Here is a 16,518-nt window from a genome sequence, read left to right on the forward strand (position 1 = left end):
TGAGAAAAACCCAACGTCCGCTAAACGTCACATCAACCAAACAAGATTAAACAGACATATCTCTGATGCACATTGTATTTCTCCATGACAACTCATTGTCATTATTATTGGATAATGAACTGAATGGACGCTTCATAACAATCTAATAAACAGTGTAATGAAATGAAAAACCCTGAGCGGAGACTCCTGAACGTCTCCTGCAGCCTCCGGCCTCCCGTAGCCGTGACAACGCTGCTGCGTGTTTACGGTGGTTGATAAAGCACGATTATTCATCGCCCCGACTATCAGAAGCATCACCCAGAACCCTGCTGTGGGTCTTATCTGATGCCGTCCGGCCGGCAAATAAACAAACTCTGGTGAATCTGAACGTGCACAGACGCGTTCGTGTGAATGATGAGAATCTGAAACCTGCCGAGCTTCAGGGAGGTGAGATGTTGGTGACGGCTTAGAGTTAGAGCATCGTCCTGCTGCGGGAACTTCTCTCACATCTGTACAGTAAGAATCAAGTCTGTAGTATCAATCCTCAGTGCTACATTATCAGTGTGTAATAGGGTTACTAAACTTAAACTTACTTATTTCCTTATCCATTTTAAAAGTATTAAACCTTAAAATCACACAATAATCTGCTAAAACCTAAATATCATAGACAGCAGGAAACCAACACGAGGAGTTTTATGTGCATGATAAATGTGATTGATCTTTGTGAACTTCTGTGTAAAGTCAGATTATCTCACTCATGATAGAAGCCACCGTCCCAATCGTTGGCCATTAAAAAACACTAACAGTTGTTTTTAAGGTATATCCAGAATCATCAACAACATCTAGAAACAAAAATATTCCACCTGCTGCACAATGAAAACATTTTTTAACGCTTTTTCCCGATCAAAACCTTGGAGTCAGACGACTAAAACCTCATCATAACTTGGTGTTTGCACACTCATTATCAGTAAGAGATTATAGTCTTAAAGGAGACATATTATGCCCCTTTTCCACAAATTAAAACAGTTCCCAGGTGTCTTAAAGACATGTCTGTCACATGCTTCGGTCCAAATCCCCCAAGGATCAGGGGTCTCATTTATAAAACTGTGCGTGGGATCGTTACTAAAAGTGTACGTACGCCCAAAAGCCAAGTTTTGCGTGCGCCAGTAAATATTCAGACTTATAAAACCCTGCGTACGCACACTTGTAAGCAAACTTCCCTTTATAAATCACAGAGTTCCTACAATTGTGCGCAGCTGAATCCGCTTCACGTTCCGCCCTGTCCACGCCCTGTTTTAACCCTAGATGGTCAATGCAAACCACCACATGAATGAGATCTGCATGTCAATGAGCCTGACGTGCTGTTGTTCTGTCGGTGTTGTGAATCAGCTGCAGGTGTGAAAGTGGCGACGTGACGTGTTGCTGCAGCTGTTAACGGCGTCAGCGGCTCAGAGCGCACGCGGTGTTGTTTTGATGCGCTGTCCTCTCACATGCTGGACCCGGTTCGGCACATAGTTACAACAATGACAACAGTTCTAATCTGAAACGAGTTATTAACCATTCATCATGGTCTCCCTCTCCCTCCTTTCTCCAGAGGTGCCGTGGTGCAGAATTACGCACGGGGCTCACCGCTGTATTATTTACAGTAATTAGACTGATCGATAAAACTTTGAATAATTAGCAGAATCAGTTACATTCTGAGGAATGATCAAACATGACACTTCTCTTGATAACAAGAAAACAGAATGTAACAATTGTGCGAACGATTACTGGATTTCCCCCCCCCCAGGGTTTGAGATTTAATTGATTCTCGATCATATGTTCACACAGTATCATAGGAACATATAGTTATTTACACCATGTATTTATCCCATGCAGCCGCGGCGTCCTCTCCTCCTCCTGCGCTCTGGGAGTGGACAATATGACGGAGAGACGGTGGTGATTAAATATAGAGAAGGAATTTTGATTTTGAATTTTAAGTTACAGTAGATTCAAAGAAGATGTTTCTGAAACACCAGTCCGATGCAACATAAGGCTGTTGAATTAAATCACCGTGGCAACATGGATCTAACGCATACGGGTTGAAATTAAATGTGTGACGGCCGATAATAAAAACGTAATCGTTCTTCTCAATCATCATTTCCTGAGTCTGACTTCAGTTCACCACCACACCGTCTGTGTCGCCAATTCCCCTTTTCCTCCAAACCATGCGTACGCATGGGTCAGAGTTTGCTTAGAGCTGCGCACATTCTCCCGTCAAGTCTGTTTTTTATAGATCACTACCTTGGCGTAAAAAGTCACGTACGCCACTTTCAGCCCCGTTTTGTGCGTACGCAACGGTTATAAATGAGACCCCAGCTCTTTTCATCCTCTCAAAACAGCCCTGTTCAGAACGACTGGTTTCAGTGCCTGTCCCTTTAAATGCAAATCAGCCACTGCTCACAAGGCCCCGCCCCTTCTACTGGGGTAGGGGTGGGGTTATGCAAATTCAAATCCTAGTTACATCACTGGAAGACATCCGAGGGAACAGCTTGTAAAACCACATGGATTTCATGGATTTTTTCTTGTCAAATCTCACCGAAAGGTTGAGGGCCGAAAGGCAAGACAAACACCTAAATATGTGTTAAAGAGCCTTCAAAATATGATATTTCCATAATATGTCCACTTTAAAGGTAAATTCAGAATCATCAACAACATCTCTAAACAAAAATATTCCACCTGCTGCACAATGAAAACCAATTTTAATACTTTCTCGATCAAAAACGTGGAGTCAGACGACTAAAACCTCATGTGTTTATCTCACTTGGTCAAAATCTCAATCAGACTTTTCTATATTGTCTTTTCACTGCATTGTTGGGAACAGAGAAAATATACAATAAATTCAATAAATTCAAACAATAACTCATTCTTTCACAGTAAGCATTTTGCTTTAAAAAGTATAACAATTTAAATGTGATATTGAAAATTTGCTTTTTTTTCTATTAGAACTAAAACTCACAGACTAGAATGATAAAAAATCAAACAACGTCCAGTTCTGATCCTGAATCTGATCAAAGACTCAAAACTTTGTGTTTCAATGCTGCTGCAGGTCACAACTAACAACCTCATAGAAACACACACAAATACACAACTTGTTGCACGTTTGCACAGATCTCACAGGAAACACTGATGATGTTGCATAAACCTGTCGCCTCAACGACTTTATTAACCCTCCTGTTGTCCTCCTGGGTCAAGGTAGGAAGGAAGGAAGGATGAAGGGATAGATGAAAGAAAGGAAGGAAGGACAAAGGGAAAGAAGGAAGGAAGGGAGGATAATGGGATAGAAGGAAGGAAGGCAGGAAGGACGAAGGGAAAGAAAGAAGGAAGGACAAAGGGAACGATGGGAAGAAAGATAGATGGAGGGAGAGAACAGATTGGGTCAAAAAAGAAGGAAGAAGTAAGGACAAAGGGAGGAAGGGAGGGAGAAAGAAAAGGATTGTGGAAAGAAGAAAGGGAAAAGGAAGGAAAGAAAGATGGAGGGAGGGAACAGACCAGGTCAACAGGATCAAAAGAGGAGTAAGAAGTAATAAGGACAAAGGGAAGGAAGTAAGGAAGGAAAGAAGGAAGGATGGAGGAAGGGAACAGATTGGGTCAATTTGACCCAGAAGGACAACAGGAGGGTTAAATAATGTGGAAATAAATGAATCTTCTAATGTTCAACTGTGACGTTCATGTAAAACCATGTCTCTAACACACACGCACACGCACACGCACACACACACACACACACACACACACACACACACACACACACACACACACACACACACACACACACACACACACACACACACACACACCCTCCCCCTCCCTCACCTCTCTCTCTCCTGCTCCAGCAGGTTGGTGAAGTCGTCGCTCTTGTTCATGAAGTCCACGTGTTTGCGTTTCTCGTTGTCCAGGTCGGTGACGGTGCGGCGGTGACACTTCTCAGCGAGCAGCAGCTGCTCCAGCATCCGTCTGTACGTGTCCTTCTGCTTGTCCTCCAGCCGGTCCAACTGTTGACGGAGACACCACGTCAACATTAACATACATTAACCCCCCCAGACCCCCCCTCCCCTCCCAGACTCAGCATCCAGGCCCTTTATCCACCAACAGCAGCTGAGTGTGTGGAGACTCGCTCTGCACAGCTTCCACCTTTATTCGCACGTTTTCACGCTCGCTGCTCATTTGTTCGGCCTTTTCACCGTATCATCGCTCCCCCGCAGACTTCACTGAGCGTGGACAATCATATTTTCAACCGCCGCCCAAGAACATAAAGGATTTCAGACTCTGCTTTCATGCACCAACTAAAAAAAATGCACCTAACCACCAAAATAAGAGTTTGGACATCACTGGTCCTCCGTACGTCGTCCTCTTACTGATACAGATTCAACCAGTGAACTGACACTGGACTCATCTCAGTCAATGTTACAGTGAAACCAACAGTCAAACGTTTGGACACAACTTCTCATTCAATGTTTTTGCTTTGTTTTTATCACTTTCTACAATAGAAAGTGATAAAAAAACAAAATAGTTCTTCACAGTGAAGATTCAAACTAAAGACCTTAAAACTATGAAGGAACGCATATGGAGTGCTCTGTCGAGTTCTTACTGTACAATATTGTGTCTGATTCTATGTCTGTTTTGTTTACCTGTGTCTTGTCTAATTGTAATGACATTTTTTTATGTAAACTGCCATAGGACAGTGGGTGAAAATTAGCTATTTGCTAACTCCGGTACATTTACGTTGGGCTTTTTCCTTTCTCTTTTCCTTAAAAAGAGAAAAGAGCTGATGTTATTGTCCTTTTTAAATAAATAAATTAAATTAAATTAAATGTAGAAATCAAAAAAGTGTTGAACAAAGAAGAATATGTTTTAGATTTTATAAATTTGAGATTTTTCTGCCTTGATGACAGCTTTTCACACACCAACAGAGAAGCTGAGACCTTGTTGCTGTTTAACCTTCAGCATCTCAGTTGGGTTTAGGTCAGGTGACAGAGAACACTTTGGGTTTAATTAAAGGGACAACGAGGAGTGAAACTAGGAAATGCTGGGCGAGCCGACCACTAAATAATAATAACAAAATAACTATAAAGACAAAATTATATATTTATCTAAATGGACACATTAACAAGTGGGTAACGTAGATTCATCCACATTAATATGAGACTCTTTTATAACCAAATACAAATTCCTCGTTGTCCCTTTAACATTTTTTGTGTTTACTATATAACTCCATATGTGTTCCTTCATCGTTTTGACGTCTTCAGTTTGACTTGAAGTTATAAAAAATAAAGAAAAACCATTGAATGAGAAGGTGTTTCCAAACTTTTGACTGGTGTTGTATGTTTTATATTCAAAGTTACGACTTGCAAACACATCTCAGATATTTTCCATCTGGATAAAATGATTTTTTTCTCCTGGCTTCAATAGAGAGAGAGGGAGAGAAACATCTAAACTTTCATGTTGGGGAAATAAAAAGCTATTGCTTGATTTTATGGGTCTATAAAATTCTTGTAATTTCCTTGAAAGTTTTACTGGAAATAATTATGTAATCTGGAATCAGTTATAGAAGAAGTCAGTTATTAATTTCCTTGATTAAACAACTTCATTTGTAACAGAAAACAGAACGATATTTAATACTTACAATTTTGTTTTTTTGTTTTTTCAATGTCATAAAAACTGAAGATTTTCTGTGTCTTTAAAGGGATAGTTCACCCAAAATTGGGAGAAGTTTCAGAGTCCTCCGTGGTTTCTCTGAGTTACAGGGGGTCTCGGTGTAGCAGTGCATGTCCATATAACGGTTGCAAATGGATACCAACTGTCTTCGTAACAAAAAGACACACCAAAAAACATCCAAATACCTCCATGCTGCTCGTATGTAATGTCCGTCTTGTATTGAAGCCCAGAAATGTCCAATCCGGGAAGAGGAGCCTCCGTTACAAAACAAGCTTGAAATATAGACTTATTAAATTTTTTTTTGGAAGAATTTCGCATTTCGGGGCTTCAATACAAGACGGACATTACATACGAGCAGCATGGAGGTATTTGGATGTTTTTTGGTGTGTCTTTTTGTTACGAAGACAGTTGGTATCCATTTGCAACCGTCATATGGACATGCACTGCTACGCCGAGACCCCCTGTAACTCAGAGAAGCCACGGAGGACTCTGACACTTCTCCCAGCCCTTAGTCCACATGAGGGGGAGGAGATTCTGGCCCAATTCCAATCCGACCCCTCACGGACTCACTGACTTAGAGGCGCGTTCACGGGAAGTCCGTGAGTGTGTGAGGGCTGTTCCGTTGTCAGATCATCAAGTCAGTGAGTCAGTGAATGAGCCCTTACTGCCCCCTTACCCAAAGTCAGCACTGATGCTGACTTTAGTAAGTAAATTAACACATGTAGACAGAGAGAGCTTCGCCGGTCTCTTTATTGTTAATGGACAGGAGCCAAAAGAAAGAAAGAAAGAAAGAAAGAAAGAAAAAGAAGAAGTTTACTGTCAGTATTAACGTGCAGTTTGTGATTATTGATGATGATTTGATCAGATCTGATCCAGGAATATTTTGTTTTGAGTCCGTCCCCCTCACACACTTTGTGCATATTGAAAGTACTGTAAATTATCGGTCCAAGGGCGGAGTTAAAAACATTTTGTTGTCAAGGTAACATGTCGTGAGAGTGTGTAAGTGCTGTTCCATTCATGTTTACAGCATCTGGACCCTCACAGACTCTCACACTCTGTCACTTACAGCTGACGTCACTTTAGTCAGTGAGGGTTCAGGGCCTGAGTCTTCAGGGGGCGGATTGGAACTGGGCCAGTGAGTGAAATTTCAATTTTGGGTGAACTATCCCTTTAACTCTCTCTGATCCAGACCAATGTTCCTCCTCCTCCTTCTCCTCCTCCTCCTCCTCCTCCTCCTCACCTCGGCCATGGGTTTCTGGTAGACGTCCTCTGAGCTGCGGCTGCTGTGGAGCAGCAGTCCGTCCCTCTGCAGCGCCTGCAGCGGCCGCGTCGGGGCCGCCGAGCCGTACTGAGCCTCCAGGGTCTCGGGTCGGGTCTTCTCTGACTTCATGATGCCGATGATGTCCTCTCTGGCCTGAGACGGAGACACCACAGACACAGAGACACTTATTTAATGTCCAATTCAACAACACGGTGAGAACCAGACGAGCTTTAATGTGACATTTGAACTGTTTTATGCTTTTTGTCTGTGCTTTTATTTTGTAGGAATCAGATTTGGTTCCTGTGTCCAGCGGATTCTACATGATGTCATTGTGTTATATTTTTAATGTTTTATTTGTGTGGTAACACTTTAGATTAGGAAACACATATTCACCATTAACTAGGTGCTTATTAATATGCATATAAGTAGCTTACTAGCTCCTTATTAGTAATTATTAAGCACGTATTAACACCTTATTCTACCTCTATTACACCATGAATTAAGATTTTTCCTGATATTAACTCCTAATTATGGCTTATTCATTGAAATGAATGCATTGTTCTTTCTGAATAATGATGTGAATAATGATGTGAATAAGTGCAGTAGCACAAGAACAGTAATTCTTCCTTCATCACTCTGAATTAGTAGCATTAATGCATTAATTTACAATGAATAAGCGATAATTAGGAGTAATAGAGGTAGAATAAGGCTATGTAGAATAAGGTGTTAATACGTGCTTAATAATTACTAATAAAGAGCTAGTAAGCTACTTATATACATATTAATAAGCAACTAGTTAATGGTGAATATGTGTTCCCTAATCTAAAGTGTTACCTTATTGGTTATTGATTTAAAATTGACAGTTAACTCATTTTATTTTGATGCACATGCTGGTTGTTTGCATGTGTGAGGTCACTAGAGGTCACAGCCAGGTAACCACTGTGTTGACATATCAAATCAATATTATAAAACTAATAAAGATATGAGAATAATAATAATAACATTTATTTTAATGCTTTTTGCAGAATTGACACAAATAAAAGAAACAATAAAACCAGATTCATGTTGGATATTATTAATGATTCTCACACCCCTCCCCTCCTGCAGCCTCAGACCAGCAGAGGGCGCCGCTCCCTTCACTCTGACCTCATGTCACTTCAGACTGACACACACACACACACACACACACACACACACACATTCCTTCATGTGTTTGATACCTCGTCCGATTAAAGGTTCGACCATTTAAGGTTTGAGGAAACTGTGATGTCACGAAAGCCTTTTAAAGCTCAAACACCGTCACATGACAGTTTTCCCATCATGCCTCAGTTGTCTGCTCGGGAGGACTTAACACTACATTCACACACACACACACACACACACACACACACACACACACACACACACACACACACACACACACACACACACACACACACACATTTCCTTCACAGCTGCTCACGGTCGGACAAACGGGAGGAAACTGTGTGTTGTGTTGTGTTTGTTTGGGACTATTTTCAGCGGCGGATTAATACGGTATTTAGGGCAGCAGGACGGTGTTGTGTTCATGGTGCTAAAGGAACATGTCACCCAGTGGAACAGGGGCCCCCACATGCAGGTCATTACGAGACACTACAATTTACAGACGTCACCTGAATGCATCACGATCAATAGATAAAAGCTGCATCATCCGAGGTTCCACTTATGGAGCAGGAAGAGCTCAGAGGAATAACACCAGGATTTGATGCTTGTTGGTTGGAGGCAGTGATGATGATTGTGTGCATCATCCTGCAGAAAATTTTCTTTTTTTATTAAAGGGATAGTTCAACATGTTGGCAAATTGGCCCATTGCCATAATCCCTATAGTCATAGCAGTAGGTTCGTTACCTTTAATTGTCGGTGCAAGCTGTTTTTAGAACGGCGGAGCAGAGCGGTGAGCTGCTCAGAGCTACGCTACGGAGGCTCATAGGAGGATTTCTTGGTTTCCCTCATCAAACTCATCAAATACACAATCCAACAACTCCACAACGCTCTGGTGGACAAGTTGTGACCTGCACATTCACCACGCTATGAGATAATAACACAACGTTACCAGACAGAGTTGTTTTAGAGGGAAATTCATGCAAAACCGCTGATGCGTGTTGCCTTCAGGGACAGTTTTTCATCATCAGTCTCTGTATTTCCCTCTAAAACAACTCTGTCTGGTAACGTTGTGTTATCATCTCATAGCTTGTCAACTTGTCCACCAGAGCGTTGTGGAGTTGTTGGATTGTGTATTTGATGAGTTTGATGAGGGAAACCAAGAAATCCCATAATGAGCCTCCGTAGCGTAGCTCTGAGCAGCTCACGGCTCTGCTCCGCCGTTCTAAAAACAGCTTGCACCGACAATTAAAGGTAACGAACCTACTGCTATGACTATAGGGATTATGGCAATGGGGGAATTTGACAAAATGTTGAACTATCCCTTTAATAAAATTGTGTTCCCATTTTTATGTATTTTTCTTCAAACACCAGTCTTGGCCGTTGACAGTTATAATTATATTTTCATGACATTCTCCACCAGAGAGTCTCCGGTGTCTTTTTTTTTTTTTTTTTTTGTCTTTTACATTTCAGTTCATCTGAAAGCCACAGTCGGTGTGAAACAAAGCAGAACAAAAAGCAGCAGCTCTTCCCGTGTTGGGTATTCCTCCGTCCCTCCGCTAATGGAAAACATTCAACACGCCCAAACAGATGAGCAGGATGGAAACAGAGGGCGAGGCGGCAGCAGCAGCAGCAGCAGCATCCTGCCTCTCCAGAGAGGAGTTTATAAATGTGCCTCCATTAGAAAATCATTATCAGACCGGGACCCGGCGGCGGCTGCAGCAGCAAAAAGGTTATTTTGAAAATCTAACCCATCACACGCTGTGAAACGTCAATATGTCTCAGCGGCTGATCACAAACTCCACTGGTGTTATGAGTTCATAACGCGCCTGTCACGCTGCTGAGGGGGGGAAACGAAAACCATGTGATTAACTGGGTGTTTCTAAAAAAAAATCTGCAATTTTCAGTCGTCCATCATGTTTAGTTGCTGAGGTGAGAGAGAGAGAGTCGATTCCCCAGCTCTGTAATAAACCTCTACACACTCATTAAATAGGGTTATTGATTAACTCCAGAAGCTCAACCATTACTCCACCAGATTATGACAGTTTCAGTTTTCAAAAATTAGTCTCAACTTGTTCAACACTGGAAATAAAAGACTTCCTTACCAGAGTTTTTTTTTTTTTTTTTTTTTGCCTCTTTTAGTTTATAGTTTTGGTTTTTAACGTCTCAGATTCAGTGTTAAAGCCTCTGTCTTCTACCTGCTTAACAGCTGTGGAGCATTTAGCAGCTAAAGAGACAGATGTTTCCCTCGGCAGCTGGTGGAGCTAAAATCACTGTTGATATTAGAATAATCAATAGCAGCAGTTTGCTAACAAAACATTTTGTGGAGTTCGTCAGGGTCAACAAAATCTGTAACGGCTGTGAAAGTGGGTTTTAAAACTTAGACTTTCTAAAAAATATCAACAACAAAAAAAGGTAGATATCATAACATAATAATAATAATAATAATAATAATAATAATAATAATAATAATAATAATAATAATAATAATAATAATAATACATTTTATTTGGGGGCGCCTTTCAAGGCACTCAAGGTCACCTTACAAAGCAGAGAAAAAAAACATGTTCAGTAAAGAAGCAGAACAGTTCGCAATGCTACTTTATATGATTTTTTCCCTGTAAAATAGGCCTGTCTTTATTTTTGGTTCAACATTTAGTTTGAATTGAGAGATGATGGTTTATGAAACCAGCTGTGGCTTTCAGGTTCTAGTTACAGGTCATTATTGGTGTCATTGACTTTGTTGAACATTTTTCCAACAACACCCGTCTAAAGTTTGCTAACATTAGCTTACATTAGCTACGAATGGCCATACTGGACCTTTAAGCTGCAGTTTTAAGGGTGTGTAGGGTTTTGAACAATGGTGCATGACTTCTCATTTAAAACTGCAGGAATGTTGTGTTTCCTTCTTCCTAAATGGAATAGCCTGCCATTCCTAATCAGAACAGCTCCAAACTTAGTACATTTTAAATCTCTATTGAAAACCCACCTCTTCTCCCTGGCTTTTAACCCTTGACCGATTGTTTTATCATTACAGTTTTATTGTATGTTATGCTTTTATCCAATGTTTTATCCAATTTTATTTTATTGTGCTTTTATTATTGTGTTTTTATCTGATGTTTAAACTGTAATTGAAATTGTTTTAATTGTAAAGCACTTTGGTTCAAGGTGCTATATAAATAAACCTGACCTTGACCTTGACCTAAATAACAGAACGCTCGGACACTAAAGTCCTTCAGGTCTGTTTTGGTTTTTACTGTGTTGTTTGAAAGCTCTAACTCTTCTACAATCTGTGCATCTCTATCACTGTAACTTCTCTTTATTGTACCTGAACTTCTCCCTCCATGATTCCCAGCAGACGAAGCAGGTCCTGTTTGGACAGATCCTTCGTCGTCGACTTCCTGCTCTCTGCTGGTTTCTGAGGTTTCCTCGTCGCCGTCGTCCCTGTTGTCCCAGTCGTCTTCCCGTCCTTCTCCTCTCTCTGGACCTTCATCTTCCTCTTCGTCAGCTCTGGTGTGTTTTCGTCCTCCTGCTTGATGAAGGCTTTCGTGGGCTGGATCTGTCCGTCGTCTGGACCCTCCATGGTGCACGTCCTCGAGCGCATTTTATTTTTGTTTTTGTACCTGTGAAAAAAGGACAAAATAAGTGATCCAAGGAAACCACATGTTTGTTGTCCAACCTTTGTGACTCCAGCACGTTTCTCAAATCTAGTGGGGCAGATTAAGCTCATATATGGAAGGTATTGTGCATTTTATGACTAAAGCATGAAACTTTCAGCATTTCATCTACATACTGTACCCCAAGGTCTGATTTCAGACGTGGAACCACTTTGGCGGCTGACCTTTGGTGACCTTTAGGGGTCTTTGACCTCAGCAGTGCATTTTTCCACATTATTCTCCATTGGAAACATATGAAAATCTGGGAAGTAAATCATTACCAAGACATTTCTTCACCGTTGTGTTTAGGAAGGTGTGTAATATCATGTCATAAAATGTTGAAATTCAACTCCAGTGGGAAACCCCCTAAAAAACTACTCAAAGTTGGGGTACCCGTAACTAGATTGGATTATCTACCATAGATTTCTCGAAAATTCCAAAATGTTAAATTTGGTATCTTGTGATAGGTCAAACTAGGGGTTTTTCATAATTTGGAGTTGATCGCAAACATTAGTTTTACACCCAAAACACATCACCACCAATAGAATGTATTACAGAGAAGCTATTCCTTAGCATGGCCGAGGTTGTGTCACATATTACTACTAAATACTCAATATAATATAACTTACTGTATATTCTTCCCTTTTTTCTTGTAGGACATTATACAGACTCTGTAAAACTAATGTTTGCGATCAACTCCGAATAATGACCCCTCACAAGACACTTTTATTACGATATGATAATACACACCTTCCTAAACACAATGGTGAAGACATTTCTTGGTAATGATTTACTTCCCAGATTTTCATATGTTTCCAATGGAGAATAATGTGGAAAAATGCAATGCTGAGGTCAAAGACCCCTAAAGGTCACCAAAGGTCAGCCGCCAAAGTGGTTCCACGTCTGAAATCAAACCCTGGGGTACAGTATGTAGATGAAATGCTGAAAGTTTCATGCTTTGGTCATAAAATGCACAATTATTTTGCTTATCTGCCCCACTAATCAACCAAAATCTGACTCGACACAGGTGATCCATCACCACGGACGTTTTCTCGTGTCGTGTTACGTCTCAAACACAGGTCACACACTGGAAGTTTTCACTGTAAAAACAAACAAACCCTTCATCATCCTCCCCACCACAAACATATCCCATCATCATTTCTCGTCCTCACTTGAACTTCCTGTATCACTCATTAGTGTAATGTTCGTTGGAAACCCACTCCAACATTTTAAACCACTGAATGCACCAGAAAACCACATTAGCACATTAATGGTTTCATGACTCTGACAAGAAAATGGAGGCGATGAAACGTTCACCATGATGGATTACCTATCGCACCAATCAAAGCTTCAACTCAGCTGCATCATGATTTTCTTTATGTAGTGAAATGAACTGGCAGCTAGAAGCTCTGAGGTTAATGTCCTCAAGTTCAGTCTGAAAACTCACAGTATGTCGGAAACTAAAACATTTAAAGGTCAAAGTTAGAACAATTTCAGTTTTGCCTGTGCTCGTTTTCACTGGTTTTTTGTGCACCAATCAGAGTTCAGCAATATATGGAAAACTGAAAGGATTTATTTATGTGATTCAAAGACAAATTTAACCAAGTGGGTGATAGAGAGAAAAAGAGCATATTTACAGGTATTAAATTGATGTTATGGTCCAGGTTTGGTTTGGTTTGGTTTGGTTTGGTTTGGTTTGGTTAAAAATAAAAACCAACAGTGAGGGAAACAACGTGTCAAAGTCTGAGTTTGTTGATTCGTCCGTCCTGACCTCCTCCTGTGCAAAGCTCACAGTGATGGGAATAGTTATGATGTCATGTCATGCTTGTATCTGATTTCATCCAAGGCCAAGTCTCAGAAGATAAAAGTCCAGATTGTTTTTTAACTCAAAACTGTTTGATCCTAAACGTGAGAACTGGACTTATTAGCTCATTACCGCAGAGTCAGCAGGTGACTCATTAACAGTCTTTTGATCACAAACAAACAGCAATGAGATCAACGGTGGAGGTAGTGGAGGTGGAGGAGGAGGTGGAGGAGGTGGGGGTCCTGATGAAAGAACAGGTTTACAGGCCATTGGATCCAAACGAGGCCAAAGTTCCCAGAGGCTGCAGGTCGGGATGAAAGCAGGCCGTGACTCAGCCAGAGAAAATCCTGGCAGCAAAGTGGTAGCAACCGCATTACCACTGCCTGTTATTAATAGTTGTTTCAGGGGAGATGCCAAGATCCCCCACGCGTCAAGACCGCAGAACTGTCCCGATTCTTTCTTTCTTTTTTTTGCTGTTTTTTCTTCTGTGTGTGTGTGTGTGTGTGTGTGTGTGTTATTTTTTTTGATGGTCAGCCCGGTGAACTGGAGCCAGGGAGAGAGGGGGAAGGAACGTGAAGCCAAGACAACGCTGAGGCAGCTGCTGGAGGTGGAACATCTGGACACGGTCCACACCTCAGGCCTTAATATTACCTCATTTACTGGTAATACAGAGAATTAGATGTCAGATACAGGTAATAGAAAAGGACACTTCCACACACAGCAACATACATGTAACCACACTGAGGGAAGGAGTCTTAGTTTAAGGACTCTGTCTGGATCAGCAGAGAAAGGTAAAGTAAGGGTAAAGGTAGTGCAAAGGTAGTGCAAAGGTAAGGTAAGGTCAGGTGAAGTAAGGTAAGAAAGGTAGAGTAAAGGTAAGATAAGGGTAAAGGCAAGGTACAGTAGGGTAAAGTAAAGGTAAGGTAAGGGTACAGGAAAGGTAAGGTAAGGGTAAAGGGAAGGCATTGTAAGGTAAGGGTAAAAGTAAGGTAAGGTAAACTTAATGGTAAGGTAAGAGAAGTAGAGTAAAGGTAAGGTAGGGTAAAGGCAAGGCACAGTAAGGTAAGGGTAAGGTAAAGGGAAGGTAAAGTTAAAGGCAAGGTAAGGTAAAGTAAAGCAAGGTAAGGTAAGAAAAGTAGAGTAAATGTAAGGTAAGGGTAAAGGCAAGGTACAGTAAGGTAAAGTAAAGGTAAGGTAAGGGTACAGGAAAGGGAAGGGGAGGGTAAAGGGGAGGTATTGTAAGGTAAGGGTAAAAGTAAGGTAAGGTAAACTTAATGGTAAGGTAAGAGAAGTAGAGTAAAGGTAAGGTAGGGTAAAGGCAAGGCACAGTAAGGTAAGGTAAGAGTAAAGGGAAGGTAATGTAAGGTAAGGGTAAGGTAAAGGGATGGTAAAGTTAAAGGTAAGGTAACGGTAAGGTAAAGTAAAGCAAGGTAAGGTAAGAAAAGTAGAGTAAAGGTAAGGTAAGGGTAAAGGCAAGGTACAGTAAGGTAAAGTAAAGGTAAGGTAAGGGTACAGGAAAGGTAAGGGAAGGGTAAAGGGAAGGTATTGTAAGGTAAGGGTAAAAGTAAGGTAAGGTAAACTTAATGGTAAGGTAAGAGAAGTAGAGTAAAGGTAAGGTAGGGTAAAGGCAAGGCACAGTAAGGTAAGGTAAGAGTAAAGGGAAGGTAATGTAAGGTAAGGGTAAGGTAACGGTAAGGTAAAGTAAAGCAAGGTAAGGTAAGAAAAGTAGAGTAAAGGTAAGGTAAGGGTAAAGGCAAGGTACAGTAAGGTAAAGTAAAGGTAAGGTAAGGGTACAGGCAAGGTAAGGTAAGGGTAAAGGGAAGGCACAGTAAGGTAAGGGTAAATGGAAGGTAATGTAAGGTAAGGTAAGGTAAAGGAAAAGGTAAGGTAAGGGGTAAAGGTAAGTTAAGGTAAGGTAAAGGTACAGGCAAGGTACGGTAAAGGAAAAGGTAAGGTAAGGTAAGGTAAGGTAGGACCTTCTTGTGCCAAGTTGCTCGGAATTACAGCAACACAAGACAAAAGTAACAATTAAACACAATAAAACAATCAAGTCTTTTCTCACTATAATGACTTTGTTACTCTGATCAGATGCAGATGCAGATGCATTGATTGATGCTTCATAATATTTCAATCAATGACAAAAACCACACTGATCGTTTCCAGACCAATCCTTAAGGAGCTTCGTCATCCCATCATTCGGTCCTCTGTCTTTTTCTTACTCTTTCTTTTCCTTTACCAACACATTTATATTGATCTCCTTCTAACATTCACCCTCCTCTCCCTCAGATCTGTGGCATTAGTCATATTTTGAAGAATTTCCCGTCAAACCAAGGTGTTGAGCTAAAACATAAGGACGCCGAATGGCATTGATGTCACCCACTTGAGATATTGATTATTAGAAGCAGTTTAATTGGACGGGATGTTTTAGACTAGGGACGAAACATCTGCGACGGTTTTCTGTTTCTGAGAAATTATGTTCACATACGAGTAATTTGCGACAGAAAAATGCTTTGAAGGCCTTTGAAGGCAGGATTATTATGGTTCCCATTAACATCATGAGGAAACGTTGATACTGAACACATCAGTGACAAGTTCACTGCCCAACACATTTCACTTGTTTTCCAGCAGAATGTCTGAACCTGCAGTGACTCCGGCTTTATTAAACTTCTGTATGATGATGTTTATGACGCTCACAGTGTTTGATTATTGATCCAGGCAGCTGTTAAAGTTGTCGCCACAAAAATTTACAATGTTGAATTTCTAGCACAAAGGATTTTCAGTGGCAACAACAGCTCCTGTTTGTGAATGAAGTGCATCTTAATAAGATTTAACAGGTCCTAAAGCAGTGTTTTTCAACCTTTGGGGTTTTGATTAAAAAAAAAAAAAAAACACTAATAAAAATATTTTTTAAACTAATTCTTATTCTTTTTCAAATTATGACCCTCCTGCTGTCCTCCTGGACAAGGAAGTAAGGAAGGGAG

The 16,518-nt window shown here is 40.8% G+C and overlaps 1 protein-coding gene across 3 annotated transcripts in view; it reads right to left on the bottom strand.

Moving 5' to 3' along the window:
* Positions 1–16,518, bottom strand: part of filip1b (filamin A interacting protein 1b) — a 65,381-nt gene that overhangs the window by 20,747 nt on the left and 28,116 nt on the right. For all 3 annotated transcript variants that reach the window (XM_084000954.1, XM_084000955.1, XM_084000953.1), the window contains exons 2-4: positions 11,406–11,700; positions 6,917–7,090; positions 3,835–4,013 (exon numbers count right to left, since the gene is read on the bottom strand). In XM_084000954.1, the coding sequence (XP_083857080.1) occupies positions 3,835–4,013; positions 6,917–7,090; positions 11,406–11,681 (629 nt within the window). In that variant the 5' untranslated portion in view covers positions 11,682–11,700. The remainder of the gene's footprint in view (positions 1–3,834; positions 4,014–6,916; positions 7,091–11,405; positions 11,701–16,518) is intronic.

Source organism: Trachurus trachurus, assembly GCF_905171665.1.
Source record: "Trachurus trachurus genome assembly, chromosome: 24".
Lineage (NCBI taxonomy): Eukaryota > Metazoa > Chordata > Actinopteri > Carangiformes > Carangidae > Trachurus > Trachurus trachurus.